The following is a 25,012-nucleotide window of genomic DNA, read 5'->3' as shown; positions in this document are numbered from 1 at the left end:
ATTATTTTTATATTTAGCATCATCACTGAAGACGATGCTAAAAATGAATCTACCCTCCGAGGTTTTAATTAAGTGCAATTAAATAGTTAGGTACCGTATACAATAAGTTATAAATATTAAAGATAATCTAAGTAGATATGTAAAAAGAAACTAGTTAGTATTAAAAAAGTTCTTGTTATTTTTCAGGGGAATGGGGGCGGCGCGGGGCGCGCGGCGGCGACGCTCACGTTATCTTCGTAACGTAAATCGTAGAACACTTTGTTGATACATGTACTAAGGCGAATGTTGTTTCTGTGACTGAACGGAACGTGCCAGAGAGTGACCGGCGACCTGCGCCCGCGCCGCAATCACCCACACAATACACACACGACACACCATAGACATATATATAGATAGATCGCGCTCATGCTTGTTAAGGATATAAATTTTTTTATTTTTCGATTTTCTTTCTTTTTAACGTATACTACGATGTATACGTCACTTATGACAAAAATCTATTTTTTCTCCCTTTCTCATGTCCTAATATTTTATATTTCACGTTCTTTCACATTAAATGTATCGTTATATAATGTTCTATATTTTTCATAGGGAATCTTAATTTTCTCAATCTTCAGTCGTATATACTCTCTTACTCTTTTCAATATCTCCCCTTTTCTCTCCGTCTCTATATCTCTCTTTTTCTCTCTTCCTCGCTCTCTAACATAAATTTCTATAATATTCTAAAAATTATCGACGGCTATTATCGTTGATAATTTTTCCAATTCTTTCCAAACACTAACTTTCTGATCGTTGGATCCTGTCATACAAAAATCGATAATAACAAAGTTTGCAAAAATAAACGTAAACGTTATTATTGTATGTTGTTTATAAAAATGAACGGTGCGAGATCTGGCTAGATGTATGTCTATGCACACTTCTACATCACTGAGTACAAAATTGCCAAAAAATCTTATCGATATTTTTATTTTTCTCTTTCGTGTGGCGTGTTTACCTTATTCCGCATCAATGTCGCTATTCCATTTTGTGTTAAACACTTCAGATATTTGCGGAAATAATAAATAATAAATTAATATATTATTTTAATACTTTAACTCTATTAATATATAAAAATCGGTATAAAGATTCAATGTCCCGAAGTGATTTGATAGACAGTTGATTATTTATCTATTTATAAAAATTTTCTATTGGACAATTTTGAATTCGGAACTGTCTTAGAGAGAACGTTTTCAAAAACTCTGTACTTACAGTTATTATTGATTTTCACAAAAATATAATTTGCTAACATAGCAAATGTTGTATAGAAGATATATCTATTTTATATTTTGTATATAATTATTTTTTTTTTCTGTATAAATTAATCATTAATCAGTAAGCGTAGGTCTTTATGATGGGCTACGCCTGAAATGACTTAGCACTACGATTAACATGTCCGTCGATATTTTACTAACACATAGTTGACATGGACTTAGTGGCTACGCACTTTGTAAGTCACTATTATACGCGTTATACTTACTAAGTGGGTAGTCGCTAAGCTCGTGTGAAGTGAGCATAACAAGCAGAACAGAAAGGCTATGAGAATCCTAGATGATAGTCACATTGCTTGTTTCATTCACAAATTGCATTATTACATTTTGATTACCGAAAACTAAGCTGTAGTGGACACTGTCGTTTTTACTATCTCAATTAATTACACATCAATCATTGAAATAAGACATTAAAAAAAATTGAATACAGAAAGCTTATAGCATTTGTATAAAAAAATTAAGTGCAATACTTTAAAAACGATATGTTTAGTGCAATAGGATATGTGTCAGTGTAAAATTCTTGAAATTATTGAAAGATATGTTAATATGATTTTTTAAGGTATTAGGTATTCACGGCAGTGTCTGCTATACACACAGTACATCACTTACTAACCGTATTGTTAAGTATTAATATTGAATATTAATGATCTCACTCCATTGTCACACGTCCATTCTAGTAATATTATGTCATACATCAATCTCTTACCGAAGAGGGAAATCTGACATGTCTAGTAAAATATTTAGGTCGGTGCCGTCCGAGGGAAGAGGACAAAAGACCAAACCACGCTGTGCAGAATCGGTAGACTTTGTCATTAAAAAATTAAAATAATGCCTGCAAAGATTTAACTTTAAGATTGTTGTGGTGAAGTGCGATATATGTTTTCTATCTCACTATTGTCATAAAAATAATTATATACATTCTTTGTTGTGCATAAAACAACAGAACTGATTCGTCGCTTCCCTCGATCGGACGTCACTAACATGCGAGCAAAATATTCAAAATATGGTCGCAAAAGGGTCATAAATCAATTTTCAGTAGATATTGAAATAATATATATTAAATATATTTATCCAATTTTAGACCGTATTAATTTTTGGTCACATTATTTGAAAAATTATTTAAAGTAAGCACTTTTTTGTAATGAAGTCGAAAATTTAGTTATATTTTAATATTAATGACATAATTACTTCAATGGATTTATATTTTACGTGGATATTCATGTACCAAAAATAATAATAAAGGTAGTTACTTGATAACGTGCTTTGGCACGGATAAACGGGACAGCTGAGAGATATATTTTGTTAGAATATCTTGTAAATTGTTAATTTGTTGAGCTCTGACTGAATTTCGTTGTATTATAATCTATTTGTTTTGATAACGCGTTCGGTGGGACGTTAACGCCCAATCATACTTCTTTCCTCTAGCTCCTGCTAAGTAATGAGAGAATATAATGTTAAGTTAATAATTATTTATTAATGTTTTATTTCCAAAAGAAAGAATAGGGAAATTCGTTAGAAATAAATATAAAACGCATGCTATTTAACGATTGCAATAAATCTTTCAACCTGTGAAAAAAAAACATAAAATAAACGAAATTGAATTTGTTGCCAAAATATTTAAGTTTCCCAAGTGAATTGTAGTTATGCCTAAATTGAGAAATCTGCTAAAAAAAATATTATTATATACTCTCATTATTTTAGTCATGCGACCGAATGTTGGTATATTTTCTTATAATACATATGTAATATCAATAAAATTTTCTAATGAATTGTAAATTGTTTTAGGTATGGATGTTGTAATAAGGATAGTTGTAACGTATCATTTTGTAAGTAATGAATTTGTTTTAGAAATGACAGCCTGATCTCTTAAGGTAAACGCGTTTACGCTTGTCTCCGTCGGGCGACTACACTCAAAACTTCACTTAGTTTACATGAACTTAGTTACTAAAACGTGGTGCCAGTTAGCAAGTTATAACTGTGAGCGACTTAAGTGATCGCTGGATATCTATCTAATAGGTAGAATAAATATAATAATATTTTGTTTTACTTGCTATCTTGCGCTTAGTTATTATAATATAATAATAATTATCTTGAAATCATCCATTGCTGTGGTAATAGCGCGAAAATATGCGAGATTTATTTTTGTATTATTATTTCAAGTCCATGTAAACTAGGCTTTATGTCAACACCGCAGGCTCGCAATGGCTAACAGGAATTAAATTGGTTGTTATTTATGATTGATAAATGTGTTTTGTCGTTCTGAAGGATTATTTGTTCTGTGTGAAAAAAAAATCGCGAAGTTAATGGACATTTTTTTATTATTACAATTACTATACTACAATTGTGCGCCGTTTTCCAAAAACTACTTACTTAGTTTTAGGTAAATCAATTTCTTAATTTAAACGTTCCTGTAATTACTTCGCGAAATGAATGAGTAGTCTCGAGAGTAATGTAATATCTAATAATAATTGAATCTTCAGAACAGTGACTTTTCGTCACGTTGTTATCTAAATTCTAATTAATTTAAAAGAAAAAATTAAGTAAATAAGGTCGCTAAATATACTAAGTACGAATAAGTTTTAATTGTGTACTGGAGCGAATGTCGGTTGATCGCGATTTGTTGCAACATTTCTGTGAAATGCTGTTAAAGTTCAATGTTAATTAATTTTAAGATCGGAAATTGCGAGCCTCGGTGAGACAGCCCGATGATAAGGGCCAATTCAGATTGGACATAATAAATTTTAATATCACGTTGAAAAGTCCTCAAGATCTTTTCCGCCCGATCTCTATTGACCCTAATACGCCTCTGTCGAACCTGCCACAACGTCAACAAAATTATTTATTAAAGAAAATATTTATGTATCACAAAATTTATTTATATTAATTTAGGACAGTGCTTTCGAATGTCTTGCTTCACTCAGCGTATCACATGCCTGCCGGTACTGTAGTCTCAAAGCTTTAATTAAATTTCCTGGTAAGCCAGAAATACACATTCGAATATGAATCTTACTTTTGTACGAAACTGTTTGACCGTCCGTATTACGTTTCAAGTTTTATTCATAATTTCACAGGATGGGAAAAATACCAGGTATTGAAATATTGAATGTTATTTGCTGAGCTTTTTCCTTTTCTGAGTTCACAGTTGATTCCATAGTAAAAATTGATAAATTTTTGGAACAGCCCATGTTTTCAGATTTTTATTCGAATATTAATTCTTCGGCCGTACGGGAGCGATTGAGCTGTATAGCATGTACTCATTTTACAATCTGGTTGTTTCAATTTCTCGCAAAGCAATTAATTGCATCAAAAATCCGTTAACATTAAGCAATTTAATTTTGTGAATCGGTTGCTACTTGCCTTGTTCTGCCTACTATTAAGCAATATGGCCGCGTCGTGACCAGTTGCCGCAACCAGATTGCGATGTGAATTAACGCTATCACTTTAAAACTTACCTACCCTACCTCGCTACAGTAAGAGTAATGGGTGTAGAAGCGGCGACGGGACGCTCAAAGAGTACAAATTCTGTATAAGCCCCTACATGAGTCTTAATTCTAAATGTTAATTTTAAAAACACGACACAGGGAGAGGTATTGTCAAAGTACGATAGTTAATGTAGCGCGGGCAGTAATAGCCAACGATCCAGTCATCTCTGCCTTTGGTGTTGTCTCTTCCTTAACTAAATTGTCTATGGTCTGTCGCTACGATGCAAGGGCTCACTCATACTGGGCGTTTTTGAGGCGTCGTCTTCTAGCGTTTACCTAACTAGCGTACCTACCTGTATGATGCAACTATACCGCTCCGTCTAGGCCTTGTAGACGCCTGAAAGACGCCCAGTCTGGGAGGGGCCTAAAATTTACTCAGGTATTTTGTAGGCGATGCATTGTGGAGACGGAACATGGAAAAGTGCGTCGCACTGTATGCGCGCACCTTTTACTAGATAAGAAATGTGTTATTAGAAAAAAAAAATGCAATAAATTATTGGCGATGTCACTTATTCGATACGGTTTTGATTCACCATGATTTGTGTCAATGTGTCATTTACTAATCTGTAGAAAAGTATACCATTAGATGATTTTTTTCATTCAATATATGTACCTTTATTTTCAACATATTTGACTTACTAGTTCAAATATATGAAATTAGTATGTAAGATACCTTTTTACCGTGGCAAATTAAGACCGTAGCGAATAAGGAACAAGCCGAAATCGTCCTCAGCGACAGCAGCGCCGCGCCGCGTCAGTTTACCCATGCTGTAAAATAATAATCCGGCATTGTAAAAATATCAGTACGATTGTAAATATTGGAGCCAAAATTTTTATACAAATTATTTCATAAAATATATTCTTGGACCAAGTGGCGCGACGCGGCGCTAGCTGTGGCTCACTGCTGCGGCCAAGTATCGATAAATTTAAAACGTTACGTATCGATACAACCGATATCGATAAAAATATAAAGGTTATCGATGCGACGATTGGCTCATTATGTAAGCAGTGTTTAACAGTCATTCGTTGTCTGAACGTAGAGGCAAATATTAGGTACTATTGTGACTATGCTGATGTGACTTGGCAGCATTATTCAATGTAATTGACGAAGAATGGCACATACTATATGTAAAAAAAAAGTTATAGAATTAATTTAATAAAATTATAAAATTAATTTTGTTTGTATTATTTCGAAGCCCAACGAATGAGATAGACACGGCACAACATCTACATATAGAATAATATGAGGTTATATTAAGAAAAACAAGGATATGGGATCAAAAATTTTAATTTCAAAACCGACAAAACTGGAATGTCGACCAGCGAATAACCAGTTATACAAACACATTTTTGTTTACAAATAATCTTTATATAAACACTGATTAATTACACCGCTTCCCTTTCCTTCCCTGCCTCCCCGTTTAGTGTTAAATTTGCCTATCAGCCTTTATACAAACATTGGACTCCTTCACTACCTTTTTATAGGGTCATAACATACCTAACGTACTCAAAACAATATAATTCGATTGTCGGTGTTAGCATGGGTAACCCGCACAGAAGAGGTACTAAGTTAGAAACTGAGTGTTAACCTATGCACTGACGATGAGAGAAAATATAGTGAGGTAACCTTCACAGTCAGGTATTTGAACGTGAAATTTGGATAAACCGGTTTGGTATCCTAAATTTCAGTAATACCCAAGGACCCATGTTATAAAAGGTCAAACGCAAAATAATATTTTAACAATTTTAAAGTAGGTAACTTTTTTTGGGGTAAACATTTGTGTTATCCATATGATTACAATTAATACCTTCAATAGGTAAATTATTCACCATTTAAAAGCGCCGATGGTCGAATCGGTAAGATGCCCGGTTAAAATGCGTGATGCGTAGACAGGTATGGGTTCGAATCCCGTCTCGGCCATGTTATGACCAATGTTTATTTTGGAAGTAATGTACATAAGTTTGAATTCTAACCGATGCTCTTACGGTGAGGGAAAATATCATATGGAAACCTGCACATTCGGCCAACTGAGTTACTGAACTCAGATGGGAGTCGGTTCGTGTAAAACCTGACTCACTCAAACCAGGATCCATGGTCAACGGCATACCCCGGGCTCCTCTCCAGAGTGGTGAGGATGCGACCGGGACTAAAGCCAGGAGGAAGAAGACATTATTCATCATTTTTCAAACATTTTATGACGCGTATTAAACTCTTCACAAATATTATAGTCAAATCATTTTTTTTTAATTAGTAACATTATCTACATAAACACCATTTCAATACATATATGTATTTTTAGAATAACGAAAATTCGCTACATTATAAAACTACATCCAGCTTACTTAAACAATATGGAGTATGTAATGTTTTAAAAATTCGAATCCAAGTGTTTTTTTTATACAAAAAGAAGGTAGGATTTTGACACAAGTATCTCAGGTGGATCAGATTGTTTTATAAACAAACTCAAACTGAACTATTCATATTTTGACAAGTTGGTGAAAATATCGATGTCATTATAAAATTTGAAATTCCGTTGTGATTTCGTTAGATCCATTTTCAAAAAGTCAAAAAAAAAGTATTGACTTATTTCAAATCTCAAATATTTTGTGTTTTGACAGCTATAAAATTTTAGATTCATAAACATGCATACTCCACATGTTCAAAGTTAGTCTACAAACAGCCTCTGGAAGCTAACTGAGTATATAAACATGGCAAATCATTACTAGTATCTAATATTTACAAGAATATTCCAAGACACAGAATGCTTATTCAAATTTAGATAAGAGTTTAGCCAAAAAAAAATTGAATCGGGCATGGATATTAAACTGAGTTACTAAAACTGAGTATACTAAAAAATATATATTTTTATTTTTTTCAAAATAAAATAATTTTAGTTTTGCATTTAATCGAGCATAGAAATTAAACTGAGTTACTAAAACTGAGTATACTAAAAATATATATTTTTATATTTTTTTCAAAATAAAATAATTTTAGTTTTGCATTTAATATAGGTTTTTTTTTAACAATTTTATCGAGCAGGGTACAAAATAAAACATTTCTTTCACTCGTTATTCAAGTGTTTCTACGAAAATAAAAAAGTCCTTGTTTAAATATTGACTTTTCTTTGGCTAGACTCTAGAACAGAAATCTTTTCACAATATATACTTGTAAAAAAACGATATATTCTCACGTAGAATAAACCTTAAGCACACATGTAATAAAGCTAGTTTTTATACCTTTAACAAAGTAAAAATAAATTTGCATATCAAATTCGATAAGTATAGAATAAATTAAATTCCCCTAAGAAGGACCAACACTTAAAAAAATTTAATATAGCATATAAACAAGTACCTGCATTTTCCTAAGCATATTTGGTATAAGTGTAAATACACAAGACTTAAATATACAAGAAATAAATACACTTTTTTAAATATAAAAACATTATAGCTCTTCAAACCATTAGAAATTGCCATCAATAAGGAAATTGATTGAAATTATGCCCGCACTTTCTATATTTTTTATTATTTGAAATACTATCATTTATCTATTTAGCTCTAAGCTTTAATAAAATCTATAGAATGTTCGCAGCTCTCCTAAAATCCATTTACTGACTTGATGAAAATTTTATGTGAAAAATTATTAATAATCTTAATCAAACTTACATAATCGCGGTGAATCAAACTTTTTACAAATTTACATAATTATGGGGTTTTCAACTTTCGCCACTAACATTAATTAAGTAAATATTATATTTGAAACATCAAAATCAAAATTCTAAGTACTTCATGGCATTGTTTAAATATTTCGCTACTCACAATAAAAATAGGCTTATTGTATAAGATGTTTTGCTAATTTTAAAAGTAAAAGATTTATTAATTAAAAAAAACCGATTTCTACGGCTTTATCGGTGAAAGGTGGGTAACAACACGGTACAAAATAAATTTATTATGATATGATTTGAAATTTATTTTGATGTCTAGTATTGGCTAGGCATGTAAATGATGTGAATTTATGACTAGCAATATGCCGTTACATTTCTGGAAACTGCAGTCGAATTTCGTAAGTTTAAGCCGGTTGAAAGAACCTTGGTGTAAGAGAGTCTATAGTACATTGTTTCATCACTCGACGATATCTAGACAAATAAGAATAATAAAAAAAATTCGACAGGTAAAACTCTAGGTCTATCAATTAAACATAAACGAGGCATATAGATATAGTCTAGTACATTGTTTCGCCACTCGACAATATTAAGACAAATAATTTAAATTTTTTAGGATGATTTCTTAAGTATCGTTATTTTTTTTTTTTTGTATACTGACACCGCTACCTGTGTCACAGTAAATTATGTGACACAGGTAAAAATCTGGGTTAATCTAAAGACACATTTTTTAATCATTCGTGTAGTAATGTCAATTCCTTACCTCATGATTAAATTTTAAAGAGGTCAAAATCAACAATATATATATATAGGTTTAGCCTTAAATCTTACCACTAATTTGCAATGCCAGCTGCCATTCTCTAGCAAAATATTATTTTCTTACTTTTAATTTATATAGCATTAACACTAACTCCTATGAGGCGCCTAATAAAGCCTATTTGGTAACAATCTAAACTATGTAATTCTTAAGTTTTTAACTATAATTATTTTCACGCAAATCTCAATAAATGTTGGACAAAACAAGATTAAATTCTTTGTTTATTGATTACTAATTATATTTGGTAATTGCAACAATAGGTACTACGGTGAGCATTTTATGATTTATTTTTTATATTTGGTCAAACATGACTAATTCTATATTGATAACACACACGGAATATTTTATAGATTAAATTGTGATACTTCGCGTCTTAAACACGCACATATAATGAAAACGTTTTTATGAAACGTTATCACTTCGTTCGAAAATTCAATTCAGCTTCTGAATTACCATCTCCAAACAATTTTCGTACATTTGAAAACAAAATAAAATGGAAATATACATAGGAATGTATAATAATAAAAATAAGGACAATATGACAAAATAAAACAAATTAATCATCTGACGTGCAATTCGACCGATTGGAATGTGCAAGTTAATTATTTTTAAAATATCAATATCGATAAAGTATATAACAAAAAATATATTAATTATATAACTTATAAAAATTCTTTGGAATGATCTTTAATTTAAATGTTTCTTCTATATTTTTTTCATCTCCTACCTAATTCATAATTACATCTCAACTGATACCTATGCCAACTTTGAAAATTTTTCACGATTCAAAAAATTTATGCCTTCATTCATATGTAGTTACTCGGCACAATAATTACATAATGTGCCCAGATAATTGCCAGCACAGAATTTATCGCACAGCTAATCACTTCAACATTTTGGACACAATCCGACAATATCAATACCAAAAAAAAAAAATGTGCACAGCACAAATTCCCATCTATAACAAAAAAAAACACACATCTATCTAGCACATATCAGTGCACAATTGGCCATCATAAAATCGATACGCACATAGTTAGCACACCCGAATGCACAGAATCCGATGCACAGCACAGAATTCAGTGCACAGCGCAGGATTACTTGTCGTTGTCTTGCACAAGTTGAACACTATCGTCATCTCTGCGGTTGGAGTGTGGTCTCCTCAGAGGTTTAGGGTGTTGGAGCAAAGAGAACCTTTCACTTTGAGAGCTCTGCTTCTTGCATAAGGCATTTCGGAGGTGGGTTTCACCTGCAATGATGCAATTTTGAAATTGAAAGATACGCAAAGGTTCAGTCACTTATTAAAAAAGAAGTCTTGAACAGGGTAATAAATTACATATAAGTTGAGCGATAACGATAATTATTGATTTTATGTGCCGTGTGGTTCCAATAAAAAGAAAAGAATAGACCACTCCATCTCGTTCCCATGGATTTCGTGGAAAGCGATTAAGGAATAGGCTTATAAACTTGGATTTCTTCCTGTCACAATTTGATTCTCGATTCTATCATTAAGCCAAACAGCTGAACGTGACTTTTTCTTTTCAAGACTTTTAGCTCTGTCTATCCCGCAAGGTATATAGACGTGACCATATGCATGCATGTACGTACAAAACTGAAGGGTAACAATAATCATAGTCTTCTATAATGAACATAACATTTTTTTCAAGCAATATCTTAAAACTAACCTGGTAAAGAGAGCGGCCTCCCATAGAGCGCGGCGTCGTGCGAGCGCGGGGACGCCGAGCGCGACGAGCGCGGGCGCGGGGCGGCGCGGGGGCGCGCGCGGGACGGGGAGCGCCCGTCCACGAGCTCCTATTGGTCGAATGCGGTCAAGTGGTTTTGTGACATACATACATACATATAATCACGTCTATATCCCTTGCGGGGTAGACAGCGCCAACAGTCTTGTAAAGACTAATAGGCCACGTTCAGCTGTTTGGCTTTAAGATGGAATTGAGATTCGAATAGTGACAGGCCAGGCAATAGCCCATCGTCAAAAAAAAAGGATCGCTAGTCGCCTTTTACGACATCCATGGGAAAGAGATGGAGTGGTCCTATTCTTTTTTCTATTGGTGCCGGGGACCACGCGGCATTGGTTTTGTGACGAGGTGTTATATAAATATATAATTAAATATACACGGGACAAAGCCAAATAGCAGAACGTGGCCTATCAGTCTTTTCAAGACTGTTGGCTCTGTCTACCCCACAAGAGATATAGACGTGATCATATGTATGTATGTGTATATACGGGACAAATTAATTGATATTGAGTTAGCCTCGAAAGAAGTTCGGGACTTGTGTTACGAGATACTTACTCAACGATACTATATTTTATAATAAATACTTATAAAGATAAACATCCAAGACCCAGGCCAATCGGAAAAAGTTCGTTTCTCATCATGCCCTGGCCGGGATTCGAACCCGGGACCACCGGTGTCACAGCCAAGCGCACTACCGCTGCGCCACAGAGGCCGTCATAGATGTTAAGCATTAAAATCGCTCAGAGCTGCGCCCGGGACGAGTTCAGTCCGGTGTTTTAAGAGATTTGAATAATAATCAATGTATTCGTCAGTATCGTCCGTACCCGAGACGGTAACAGAGTTTCGGTGTTCATAATGTATACTGATTTTTTTCTAAAACACCGAATGAAATACGATCAACAAATAAAATTTCCCAATCCGTATCAATAAAAATCTAACTTCATTATCTTTGAAATGTAAAGAACAAAACAGATTAAACACATACAAAAAATAAAGCTGCGTGCATAAAGAAGCGTAAAGTGCGACATACAATATAAGAAATGGCATTTTAGTTATAGGTATTCACTAAGAAGATGATCCCATAATCAGGGGTGTGAAACTACCCTGAACCCTGAGGTGTGTTTGGTGATCCCCTTCTCAAAGGCAGACCACAACCATACAAGTCACAAAACACACTTCATCTTCTACACATGCGCTTTGGAAGCGGTAGTAGTTATAATTAGATTTAAGTGATGTGACGTCAATAAGTGATACCTTGTATCCAATTCTGAAAATAAATCAAATCTATTCTATTCACACCATTACACAATTGCTGAACTCGCTTCTTCCTCTTGTCCTTATATAAGCAATATAATATTATCAAAGTCTCTGTATCCCATTAAAAGGACTTCGAAACGCTTTATGCCCCAATTATGTTCTACATTCATTCATGTTTTTTAATGTAGACAATGTGCATTCGTGCATGATTTAGATTTAAGAGATCTATATTTGTATATTGACGTCCGATGAAAATGCTGCAGTGTAGTTTGTTCCGCCGCATCTTCTACACATGCCCTTTAGAAGCGGTAGTAGTTATAATTACATAGATTTAAGTGATGTGACGTCAATAAGTGATACCTTGTATCCAATTTTGAAAATAAATCTATGAAATCATCTTCCTAGAAGTTACCAATAGTGCAACAACTATATTATACATATAATAACGCCACATTAATAGTGAGTTAGTGACCTGCGAGTCCGCCGAGTAGGCGCCGAATGCAGGACTGTCAAAGTCGAAGGCACTCGAAGCGCGGAACGACAGCGACTCTTGAAAGATTAGTAAAGCGTTAGTTGATAGGGGGAAATAGGAAAGATAGTGATGACTCGGGAACCTGTTTATAAACTTTTAATAGTATTGTAAATTATTACGGCGTTACCACTGTTATAAGACGCCGCAGAATGAAGTAATACCTCGAGAACCTATTCATCGTATCTATAATTGTGTTGTAAATTATTACAGTGTTATAAGACAATATTCGACAGCGCAGAATAGCGCAACCTACCACCGAATTAAACCCAAGAAAACTCAATTAAATAACGACCTTATGATAAGTACATTAAACTTAATATCCAAAAACCAAATGTATTCTTCTATCTAGCTCATGCTCATAAAAGCCCTTTGATAAGTTAATTCTTTCAGTGTTACTTTGATAGTTTCGAATTCTTTCGCGCCAAAAAAACCTAGACGTTTGCGCAGGTACGTCAGCGTAACTTATAAAAGTAGTTAGTAATACGGTAAATACTTATTATCATTGTATGGAGGCTCCAGCTACTATGAAAATTTAGTTAAGAAGAGGACTAGGTAAATGAAACTACTGAGATGATACCTCAGTAGGTATACTTAAGATAATTAAATAACAACCGTTCGATACTAAAAAAATTAATTTTGATAAATTGAGAAATAAAACGCATAAATTTTGTTCTTTCATTTTAAAAGAACGTTTTTATTTCGATACCTTTTGCAAACATAAAAAAAAAGTATTTTCGATATATAATTCTTTCGATATTTGGCCGAAAAAAACTTCCGTTTCTCTAATTTATAGAGAATTTTATTTAGATTTTTTGCGTATCAACATAAACGTACCAATATTCTAAAGAACGTTAGAATTTCGTTATTTTTCGGAGCGGACAGAGACAGAACCTAACTTAACCCTAGTTAGGGCGCTACGACGTCTCACACACGTCAAATATATAACACCCATTCGTTTTTGGGTCCGGGGGTAAAAATAATAATAAGAATAAAAATCAATAAGATATGAAAGTAAATATTACCTACCTTATTAATAAACGCAAAAGTTTAATCTTTATATTATAATTATTACCTGAGGTGAATGAACGATTAGCCGCCTGATAACGTTATCAAAATAACCTGCATTTTAGTGACTTCCGTATGTTGACATGCGTTTTGGTTATTTATACCTACAACAAGCGATTCAGTCCACCTTCGTTCAATAATATTAACTTAATATTAATAAACAGTTATAAGACATTCATAACTTATTCATATTATACCTAAATACGAAAGTTGGTCTTTTAAACTCTCACGACTTTAACGCTACAAATTTAAAATGGACGTTTTTAAAGTATCAAAGATGGAAACAATGGAAAAAAGAGGGGTAGGCAGAGACAACAAATATATCATTCTCTTTCAACATCACCGTTTTAAACATTGTGTGCTTCATTGCAAAATATTAAGATCCATTTTCAAAATGGCGGATAGAAGTTCAGACTTTTTTTTTTCATTTCGCTCTCTACTGTGAATCTAGTTGGTCGAAAGTGGTTAGTTAATGGAAACACAATTAGTTGTTAATAATAAGAGATGATTTATGTTCTACTTACCATGAGGCCAAGCACTGATGGGCGGTGGAGACCTAATCATGTGCTCGTGAACCTCCTTTAGTGTAAGAGGGTCATCTTCCACGAAATCTAATGCTGTGCTGCCGAATTCCTGAAACGGAATTAAGAAGTAAAAAATTAATAGTATATTAGGTATGTAAACTTCATACGTTTGTAAGAAAACTTGGATAATTCCATATGGCAGCCATTTTTTTTCTTGTCCTTTTAAAACGCATTTAGGACATACAAACTTTTTTTCGTCACTTCAAACTTGAATGAAGAAAAAATCAAACTTACCCTCAAAATAGTAACTAGTAAAATAGTAATTGTTTGTATTTTTATTCAACTAAGAAATAAAAACGAAAATAAAAGACATTTTCGCATTGACTATACAATAACTATAATATAATAACCTAGCTTTGGCAGTGTATGTGAAATGTCAAAATGTCAAATGACTCACAAATCAAATACATAACAAAAACAAGCCATATAAAGGAACTTAACAGAATTATTGCCAAAACCTTGAAGAACTCGTAAAATAGAGTGTGTGTTTGTTAACACGAGTGCCAACTTAAGAGGGTGTACAACTGTACAACATTTAAGTTAGAAAGTAACAAAGTTCAATTTATTTCTTAAAATTTTGTTATACAGTAAGCCATGGCAACAGTTGAATGTCTGTTCTGCTGGTTCTGTCTACTCCATAAACAAGATTATATGTATGTTTAAGTGATACTTATCAAAATAACAATGCAATATCAAGTAGAGCTCCGCAGCCCTTATAGCGGAGTGGTAAAGCACTTGCCTCTGAACTAGAAGGTCGCAGAATCAATTGATCTTAAAGATGAATTGCGTTCTAAAGATTCACCTTTGTTTAAGTAACCCATTACGATGTCTCAAACTAAGTTTGGGGCCATTGCAATCTGTATAATTTGATTAAGTTAGAATATTACATATATAATTCTTATAATTTAAATAATAAAAAATAATTTAAAATCTTTAGTAGCTCCACGCTTTTTTTAGGGTCCTTTGATGTAGTGTTGCTTTTTAGAAAATATCCTATCATTATTTTTAGTTTAGGCAAAAGAGAATGTGGTATACCCTCTTAAGGCATTACTCCACATTACCTTGGATTAAAGAGGCCCCAAATCTAATTAAAGTTTGCCTCCCATTGTTAATTTGTGTTACAAATGTCTTACAATCTTCTTTTACCAATTACAAAGCAGAAAAAATATGTATGTTTCAATTTCACCTTCAGCTCCCATCTGATTAAAAGCATTTATTTGGCGGGTTTCTTTCATATGAGAAAATCCTATTCCTCCTCCATTTCCTATAGAAGAATCCCAAGTTTATGAGCTTATCCCTTAGTCGCCTTTTACTACATCCATATGAAAGAGATGGAGTTGACCTATTCTTTTTTCTTTTGGACCTATTCTTTTGCCGGGAACCACATGGCACTTACATTGACAAGAATAATTAAATCATTAAATGGAATCCACCATTACTAGGTATGTAGGCTTACATATTTATGATTTAGTAATAAAATATATTTCAGATACTATAGAAAACACAGTGCTTATGCTCACAGCATAACACTGTTTTACCATGAGGGCAAGACATTACTGAGAATGTGGTCAGACACACGCTTGGCAGATTTTTTATAATTTACCTGCGACATAAGTATTGTGTCATCCGACTCGCACTCTTCATGATGGCTCTCAATCAAACTTTCCCTGCTCGCCATTACTTGCTGGAAGGTGAAAAAAAGTATTTTAAGAGAATGAGGGCTACTTAAAGGACATTTTATGTCTAACAAAATAATAGGTAATAAATACTTTCCTAAATATTGGTTCAAAGTTATTTTTATACCCAAACTTGCAAAATATTTCACAAATGCTTAATAATTTATATACCATCATTTCTCTCAAAAACATTGAAATAATTTTGTGATAAACCCATAAAGGACAAAGCACCATTAGTCAACTCCTTTTTATAAATATAAACTAAATAATAATGTAATAAAGTATGTGTTTACATTAAATTTGAAATTGTATAACACCTGAAATTATACAGGCATTTTGTAAACAATGGAATCATGATGTTAAATAATAACTGCATTATGTTGTTACAGTCTTATGTAATGAAACATTCAAATAACCTGAAGATAAGGATTATCTTGTCTGGATAATCTCAGAGCCTCCATGTCCTGGGCTATGTTCCTAGTGCGCCCAGGAGTCAACAGAACCGCTGGTGAACCGCCCAAGGCAGGCGATAAAACTGCAAAACATTAGTCAAATTAACATTACTATACACTACTCCGAAGATTTTAATTTCAATTCCAAGACACTTACCAGATATAGAATCAGTGCTTCCTTCCATCATCAAGTTTATTTATGCAGCTTAATTAACAAGGTACTAATCAATTCGATTGCAAAAGTATGAATATTTGAACTATTTTCTTTCGCTTTAATTTCTAACTACACACAGGAATTAATTCAATAACGAAACTTCGACTATATCTTCGATAACTGTATGTCTAGTTCTTGAAAAAATAAGAAAATTGCGTGTTTTCTCTACATTTTCTCGATATTTTTCACGATAAATGGAAATCCTTGGGAAACTGATAACGACTGACAAGTTGATGACATGAATTACGTTTCGTTGTACGCTAGTCAAATCAATAAAAGTGTCAGTTACATAACGTTCCGTTTCTATTCGAAGTGTTTGAATTGAACGTTTGCAAGTTACCTATATACCGACCCAAATACGTATGTATGCAGATTTTTAGGAATAATTTTAATAGTTTTATAAAAGTTAAAATGCCAAATATGTACGTGGCATGTAAATATATATATAATATTAAACTAATCCTAAGCTTTGTGTTTCAGAGTTATGGCCGCTCTGGAAAATGTTTGCTACCTATCCTCTACCTACCAATCCGGGAAGGATGCGAAGTTTTTATATGTTACGCATTTTTTATCACTATTTTATTCTGGAGTCAGTCTCAAAATGCGTAGTCAATTATATAAAATTAATGAAATGCACAAGTTCCAGAAATTCACTGCCTACGGGCTCATGATACTAAAAACTATAAGTATATATACTTACCTACCAAGAAAGTTAATTTCAACGATCCTTACCTTCACAAGGTCGCTAAAGATAGAGTTTCGACTAGAATAATCGGCTAGAGGGCAGACGGGTGAACATCTTTGAACTCAATTGACCTTGTAAATGAAGGTGTAGGGACACAATGTAAGTGGGACTGTTATGTGTCAGCGATTTTGTATGAGAGCGACGAATGAATGGCGTGTGGTCAGTTACTGCGCACTGGTCCTCACGCGTATACGTATAGTTTAGTTATTGAAAATTAATTCATTAATAAAAGTTAAATTTAATTATATAGAACAATTTATTATTGAAGATCAGTGGCGGTGCTCCCAGTAGATTAGGACCCTCACACTATAACAAAATAGGCACTCAAGAATATTTTAAATTAAACAAATTATTTAATTTTTACATATTTAGTAGGAGCCTATAATTGGTGACCCCGATTTTCCTAGTGTTTCATTTTAAAAAAATAGTGTGAGAGTTCTGAAGTGTCTACTGGAATAGATATAAGTGCATAGTGTTATTTGCGATAAATAGAGACATTAGTGATTAACAGTTGACAATTTAGTGAAGAGTTTTGGACTAATTAATAATGAACAAGGAATTAAGTGCTGGAGCCCCGCTACAAGGATCGTCAAAAATGGCACAAGGTACGTCTAATACGGATTTAGCTGCTATCGCTCTTCAAGCCCGATTACCGGATTTTTGGGCTGAAATGCCACGTTTATGGTTCGCGCAGATTGAGAGTATCCTTTTGCCTCAAAAGCAAAGTGATGGAGCCAATTTTGATGTAGTGGTAGCAAAGTTGAATCGAGATGCATTGCAACAAGTTAGTGATATTGTATTGTCGCCACCTGAAACTAATAAATTTAAGGCCATTAAAGAATGTTTATTACAAGTTTATGAAGAAAGTGCGGAACGTCAGTTTCAAAAATTAGTTGGCGAGATGGAATTGGGAATGCAAAAACCTTCTCAATTATTGCGGCGTATGCGTGAATTAGGACAAAAAGCGCAAGTTTCCGACCATACATTGCATAATTTATGGATTGCTCGTCTGCCATCATCCGTGAGAGCTGTACTCACAGTAAGTCAGGATCAAACATTGGATAATTTAGCGAAGATTGCTGACAAGATAATGGAAAGTGTACGCAGTTCTGATATCGCAGAAATCAACAATACATCTTCAGGGAGTACCCAGTTTCCTGTTAATGATCTTTTGACTCAGATGCATAAATTACACCTGGAAGTAGCATCCTTGCGTGAAGAGGTGAGTCAACATCGCCGATCATCATATCGAGGACGACAACATTTTAGAAACAGATCGAGGTCAAAGTCCAGGACTCCTAATGATCCTAATTGGTTATGCAAATGGCATTATCGTTTTAGGAATAGAGCGAGGAAATGTGAGCAACCCTGTGCGTGGAAAACTCCAACGGAAAAAAATACGGAAAACTAATGGAGGTGCAATCGACGGCGGGAAATATTGTACCTACGAATAATCACCGCCTATGTGTTTATGACAGGGAAAATGGACTGAAATTTTTAGTGGATACTGGTGCGAATATTTCTGTTATTCCGGCAACCTGTAAACAAAAACGTGAAACATGTACGGACTATAAGTTATTTGCGGCTAATAATAGTGAAATTAAGACATTTGGCATAAAACACTTGACATTAAATTTAAATCTTCGACGCCCTTATCATTGGACTTTTGTAATTGCTGATGTTAATCAGGCAATATTAGGTGCCGATTTTTTGACTCATCATAACTTGATTGTCGATTTAAATGCAAAAAAGTTAATTGATAAGGAAACTAGGTTACTAACGTTTGGCAACATAGTTAACAATAACACACCATCAATAGGGACTGTAAATGGTGATCATCCATTCCTAGAATTATTAAATGAATTTCCGGAAATTACTAAACCGATTTCTTTTAATAATCTAGATAGTAAATGTACTAAAAATAATGTTTTCCACTATATAGAGACTACAGGGAAGCCTATTCATGCTCGTGCGAGACCATTGCCGCCCGACAGGTATCATAAGGTGAAAGAAGAATTTAAATTAATGCAGGAACTAGGTATATGCAGACCGTCGAAAAGTGAATGGGCCAGTCCTCTGCATGTTGTGGCAAAGAAGAATGGAGAAATTCGCCCAGTGGGAGACTACCGACGTCTTAATGCGATCACGAAGCCAGATCGCTACCCTGTTCCTCGTCTGCACGACTTCACATATATGTTAGCAGGTAAGAAATATTTTTCAAAAATTGATATTAATAAAGCATATTTTTTTATAAAGGTAGCTCCACAGGATATTGAGAAAACTGCAATTATCACGCCTATAGGTTTGTTTGAATTTTTAAGATTGCCTTTTGGTTTACGTAATGGTAGTCAAACTTTTCAAAGATTTATGTGTAATAATGTATTAAAAGATTTAGATTTTGTATTTGCATTTATTGATGACGTCATGATTTCAAGTTTTACTAAAGAAGACCATGAAAACCATTTACGTCAAGTATTTCAGCGTTTTACGGATTTTGGTATAACTATAAATTTAAATAAATGTGAATTTGGCAAGCAGGTAATTGAGTTCTTGGGATATGAAGTTTCCACAGATGGCATTAAACCACTTGAAAATAAGGTTAAGGCCATACTGGAATATCCGAAACCGGAAACAGTTGAACAATTAAGACGATTTTTAGGAATGGTAAATTTTTATAGAGCCAATATACCCAACGCTACAAAATATCAATCGATTTTGAACGAATTTTTAAAAAACTCTAAGAAAAAAGATAAAACAAAAATCAATTGGTCAGATAAATCAGTTCAGGCATTTGAACAATGTAAATTAAGCCTTAAAGAAGCTGTAATGTTGTCTCATCCAGTACCGAATGTACCATTGTCAATTATGTCAGACGCGTCGGATAAATTTGCGGGTGCGGTATTGCAGCAATTGGTAAATGGCAAGTGGTTACCGTTAGGATATTTTTCTAAGAAGTTTACTACAGCTCAACAAAAATATTCTACATACGATAGAGAACTGACGGCTATTTACATGGCTATAAAACATTTTAGATATCAATTTGAAGGTAGGGAATTAATAATATTTACAGATCATAAACCATTAACATTTGCATTTAATAAAGGCGAAACTAGTTGCGAAACACCAAAGCGTACTAGGCAGTTATTATTTATTAGTGAATTCACAACGGATATTAGATATATCGAAGGCAAGAATAACAATATAGCGGATGCCTTATCGCGTGTTGAAACAATACACAATCCTACTTATATTGATTACGCGGAGTTAGCCGTAACTCAGAAATGTGATATGGAATTAAAACAATTGTTGAATGAACAAAGTGATAACATTTCTTTGAAAAAAATGTTTATTCCAAGTTGTCAACAAAAAATCTATTGTGAAACTTCATCCAACAGTTGTAGACCATATTTACCAAAAAAATTCAGAAAAGTAGCTTTTGAATCAATTCATAATATAAGTCATCCAGGAATAAGGTCGACAAGGAAATTAGTGTCGCAAAGATTTTTTTGGCCGGGATTGAATAAAGATGTAGGTATATGGGCCAAAACATGTATTGACTGTCAAAAATCAAAAATAAATAGGCACACTAAATCTGAATTTCAACAATTTCCTATTACTGAGCGTTTGCAACATGTACATATCGACATCGTAGGAAGTTTGAGTCCTTGTCAGCATGGACATAAGTATGTTATTACCATGATAGATCGTTTTACACGTTGGCCAGAAGCAGTTCCAGTTTCTGAAATAACAGCAGAAATAGTTGCAAAAGTTTTTTATGAAACGTGGATATGTCGATTTGGTACATTTTATAAGTTAACTACGGACCAAGGTAGACAATTTGAGAGTAATTTATTTTGTGAATTGTTAAAATTAATGGGTATTAAACGATCTCGTAGTAGTCCTTACCATCCTCAATGTAATGGGATGATAGAACGTTGGCATAGAAGTATGAAACAGTCATTAATGGCACGTCTTAGTGAAAATAAATCATGGTGTAATGAATTACCTACAGTTCTTTTAGGATTACGTTCAGTATGTAGAAGCGATAATGGCGTGAGTCCCGCAGAATATATGTATGGTCAAGCAATTCGTTTACCTGGTGATTTTTATGATATCACAGATAAACGAATTAGTGATGAGAATACGTTTTTACAACAATTAAGAGATAATATTAGGAATTTGAAACCAGTTTCGAGACAGTTAAGAGACTCACGTACATTATTTGTTCATGAAGAGTTAAATACCTGTAATTATGTTTTTATTAGAAATGACGCGGTACGGAAGCCATTAGTTCAACCGTATGATGGTCCTTACCGGGTCATTGATAGAAAAGGTAAGGTATTTACAGTCCAGTTAGAAAATAGAGTAGTTAATATATCAGTGGATAGATTAAAACCAGCATTTTTATTAAGTGATCAATCAGATACGGTGGATGGAAACTATGATGCCAACGTTAGCAATAAAATAATTATTCAGGATAAAAAGGAAAGTAAAGAAAGCGATATTGTGATGAATCAAAAAATTACTAGTAGAGGTCGTGTGGTTAAATTGCCAGTAAGATTTAATTGTTAATAATAAAAAAAAAAATTTTTTTCGCTTACCTAAAAGTTTCAATTAGTCTAAGAATAGTAATTTTATAAAGCAGATTAGATTAAGTTATTGCATTAATTTTATTTTTTATGAAATTAGATTAAAATGTAATTAGTAATATAAGTCAAGTAATGTATAATTATTCATGTAGCCGACTGTACTTTTAGTATTAAAATATTGATACAGTATTATATGTTTAAATGTACTTTGTAATATTTTAATGACGAAGACTGAATTGTTGTATCAACATAAATGATAAAGCTTAGTTAAAGGTAATATGGAATTTTCAAACTAGCAAAAGCAAATATCCTAGTTACAAATTCTGTATTGCAAAAATTGGTATTTTTCGGTATCATACAAATAAGTTGTTTAAAGTTTATAATTTTTTGATTATTCATAATGAGTCAATATAATACTAAGGAACAAGTAAATGTCGCCTCAAACGATGTTGTTCACGAAAATATGAACAAAATGCAAGTGACACTGGTTATTATTGCGTGTTAGTGGGAACTCTGGTTGGATTAATTATTGTGAAATATTGCCATCAGAGGACAAAGAAGTGGCTTAATAAGCAAATCGTTGGTGCGGTGACTAAGATTACGTCCGTATCACAGACGGTCTTTCAACAGCCACTGGCAGCCAGCCGAGTGCAATTTGACGCCTTAGATTCATAGAAATGCTATTATGTGTTGCGTTGTATTCAATGGTCATTGTGTTAACATTACATACCAATAGTTACTCATATTAAATTTGTGAATGATAGAACATTTGTATGGCATTTAATAAAATTTTTTTTGTATGTAAAAATTTGGGGGGTGTAGTGTAGGGACACAATGTAAGTGGGACTGTTATGTGTCAGCGATTTTGTATGAGAGCGACGAATGAATGGCGTGTGGTCAGTTACTGCGCACTGGTCCTCACGCGTATACGTATAGTTTAGTTATTGAAAATTAATTCATTAATAAAAGTTAAATTTAATTATATAGAACAATTTATTATTGAAGATCAGTGGCGGTGCTCCCAGTAGATTAGGACCCTCACACTATAACAAAATAGGCACTCAAGAATATTTTAAATTAAACAAATTATTTAATTTTTACATATTTAGTAGGAGCCTATAAAGGGTTTGTCTTGTGCCTTCTACAAAAATATACCTCCCATAAAATCGTAACATACCTAACGTCTGTCTTCTTCTCAAGAAAGTTTCAGAAATGTAATCTAGTTACACTGACGGACGTCAATCTATTCTAAGTAAACTTATAAAGTTAGTATCTAGTAATCTTCGGAAATACTGACGATCATGAAAATTCTATAATCTGCGAGTGTTCATGGGCAATTAGTAAATAGGGATGTGGACTATTTTTGGGAAAGTGTTTAAAACCATGCATAAGTACCAAATATAACCCAAACTATTTATTATTATTTTTTTATTTCAAGTAATTCCTTTAAAATAATTTATTTAAAATTCCATTTAAAATATCGCGCCAAAACGCGGATACCTGTCAAACGGCCGCTGTGACGTCACGCGTTATAAAATATTGTCGAAGTTGTATGTATGTAATAGTTATTTCGTAGTTGTGTGATAATAATATGAATTCAAAATTTTATAAATATTGTGCAATGTCGCAGTGTAAAAGTACAACTATTAAAACATCTGAAAACTGTTTATTCACGTTCCACGTACAAAAACGATGCGGAAAAAGTGGCTTCAATTAGCCTGTCGGGATCCGGCACTTGTATCTACACAAAGTAAAATGTATTTCTGTGAGGATCATTTTGATGTAAGTTTGATAATATTTGTTACATTTACTTGTACATATTAAAATAATTTTTCTCTTCAAGTTTTCAAAGACGAAAACTCGAATTTTTAGGTTAGAAATAATGTAAACAATGTTTCGTTCTTTCATTGTAGTTGGCCAATGATATGGCAAAATCATATTATTTAGTTTTTACCTTATAATTTAAAAATACCTACTATTGCTATAATAATGTATCTTGAGTATATTACTTACATGGATGTCTTCACATTTCTAAATTCAGCAGAGCAGAAGTTACTATTTGTTGCGAAGAAATTAGCCACCGTAAAGCAATCAATTCTTGGCAAATTTGAACTATGTGCCTTAATATATCCACTTTCCATTATGGGAAAGCAAAATTTATTCAAAAAGATAATCGGACGGAAATCACGGTAATAATATGATTCAAATATCAACAAACACCATAATACTTGACAGCGAAAATTCTTGTATTGCAACGCGTGGCATCACGCGTTTTGATTGGTGTTCATTGTCACGTGACTTGAGGGTGAAATATTTGATTACATTTTATTAAATAAAAAAATAATCCCTTGTTTATTGAGGAAAATATTGTGTTTTTTATTATTTTTACTATAGAAACTACCTTTTCGTGGTAAAATTTTATACTTATTTGAGTACAGTCCACATCCCTATTATATACATATTAGTCAGTGACTGACTATATGTTTAAGCACACGCTACATTTACCTAGCTTTTGGCGGGCGGGAGTTTTTCTTTGGTGGGATGCCACTTTTCTTTTTATTATATACAGAAATAGAAAATAAACTACAATGCACTAACACGTACTTAATATCACGTTTTCATTCCTTACGGGCTAGACAGAGCCAACAATCTCGAGGACTGAGATGCCACGATCAGCTGATAGAATTGAGATTTAAATTGTAACAAGTTGCTAATGTGCTAACCCATCTCCTAGTGATGTGTGTGCCCCACTTTTTTTTTCTCAATCAGGCCAGAATCGAAGCTCCAAACTTGAAAAGAAATGTGAAATTCCTTTATATTTGAATTTGGTTTTTCGCCACGCACTTTGGCAAAGATATCCCTTCCCTTTTCACAGA

General features: G+C 33.2%; 2 protein-coding genes across 6 annotated transcripts in view; one reads left to right on the top strand and one right to left on the bottom strand.

Moving 5' to 3' along the window:
* LOC132902013 (max dimerization protein 1-like) overlaps nt 1-5,960 on the top strand; it is a 319,202-nt gene extending 313,242 nt beyond the window's left edge. For 2 of the 3 annotated variants that reach the window (XM_060945574.1, XM_060945573.1), the window contains exon 7: nt 187-5,960. The gene's annotated coding sequence lies outside the window, so the exon portion shown is untranslated. The remainder of the gene's footprint in view (nt 1-186) is intronic. The other variant, XR_009656978.1, reaches the window with a different exon arrangement.
* Nucleotides 5,961-7,770: 1,810 nt separating this feature from the next.
* Nucleotides 7,771-24,591, bottom strand: LOC106136293 (uncharacterized). Of its 3 annotated transcripts, none has more exons than XM_060945382.1 (7): nt 24,150-24,591; nt 16,553-16,671; nt 16,064-16,144; nt 14,401-14,509; nt 12,752-12,828; nt 10,948-11,074; nt 7,771-10,511 (listed from the first exon to the last, which is right to left on the bottom strand). In XM_060945382.1, the coding sequence occupies exons 2-7, from the start codon at nt 16,595-16,597 to the stop codon at nt 10,360-10,362; spliced, it is 591 nt and encodes a 196-aa protein (XP_060801365.1). In that variant the 5' UTR covers nt 16,598-16,671; nt 24,150-24,591; the 3' UTR covers nt 7,771-10,359. The 3 variants fall into 3 exon arrangements, with proteins under 3 accessions (XP_060801365.1, XP_013192255.1, XP_013192246.1); XM_013336801.2 differs by lacking the exon at nt 24,150-24,591 and adding an exon at nt 17,535-17,727; XM_013336792.2 differs by lacking the exon at nt 24,150-24,591 and adding an exon at nt 16,746-17,519.
* Between the last annotated feature and the right edge of the window lie 421 nt (nt 24,592-25,012).

Source organism: Amyelois transitella, chromosome 8, assembly GCF_032362555.1.
Source record: "Amyelois transitella isolate CPQ chromosome 8, ilAmyTran1.1, whole genome shotgun sequence".
In the NCBI taxonomy this organism is placed as follows: Eukaryota; Metazoa; Arthropoda; class Insecta; order Lepidoptera; family Pyralidae; genus Amyelois; species Amyelois transitella.
The sequence above is the reverse complement of the archived record's forward strand: the minus strand, read 5'-3'. Positions and strand labels throughout refer to the sequence as shown.

Coding starts and splice junctions, on each gene's coding strand:
- LOC106136293 (XM_013336792.2), bottom strand. CDS start 16,776: ATGATGGAAGGAAGCACTGATTCTATATCTG. Junction 16,672..16,745: donor AAGCACTGATTCTATATCTG/GTAAGTGTCTTG, acceptor AATGTTTTGCAG/TTTTATCGCCTGCCTTGGGC. Junction 11,075..12,751: donor CCTACTCGGCGGACTCGCAG/GTCACTAACTCA, acceptor TTCGACCAATAG/GAGCTCGTGGACGGGCGCTC.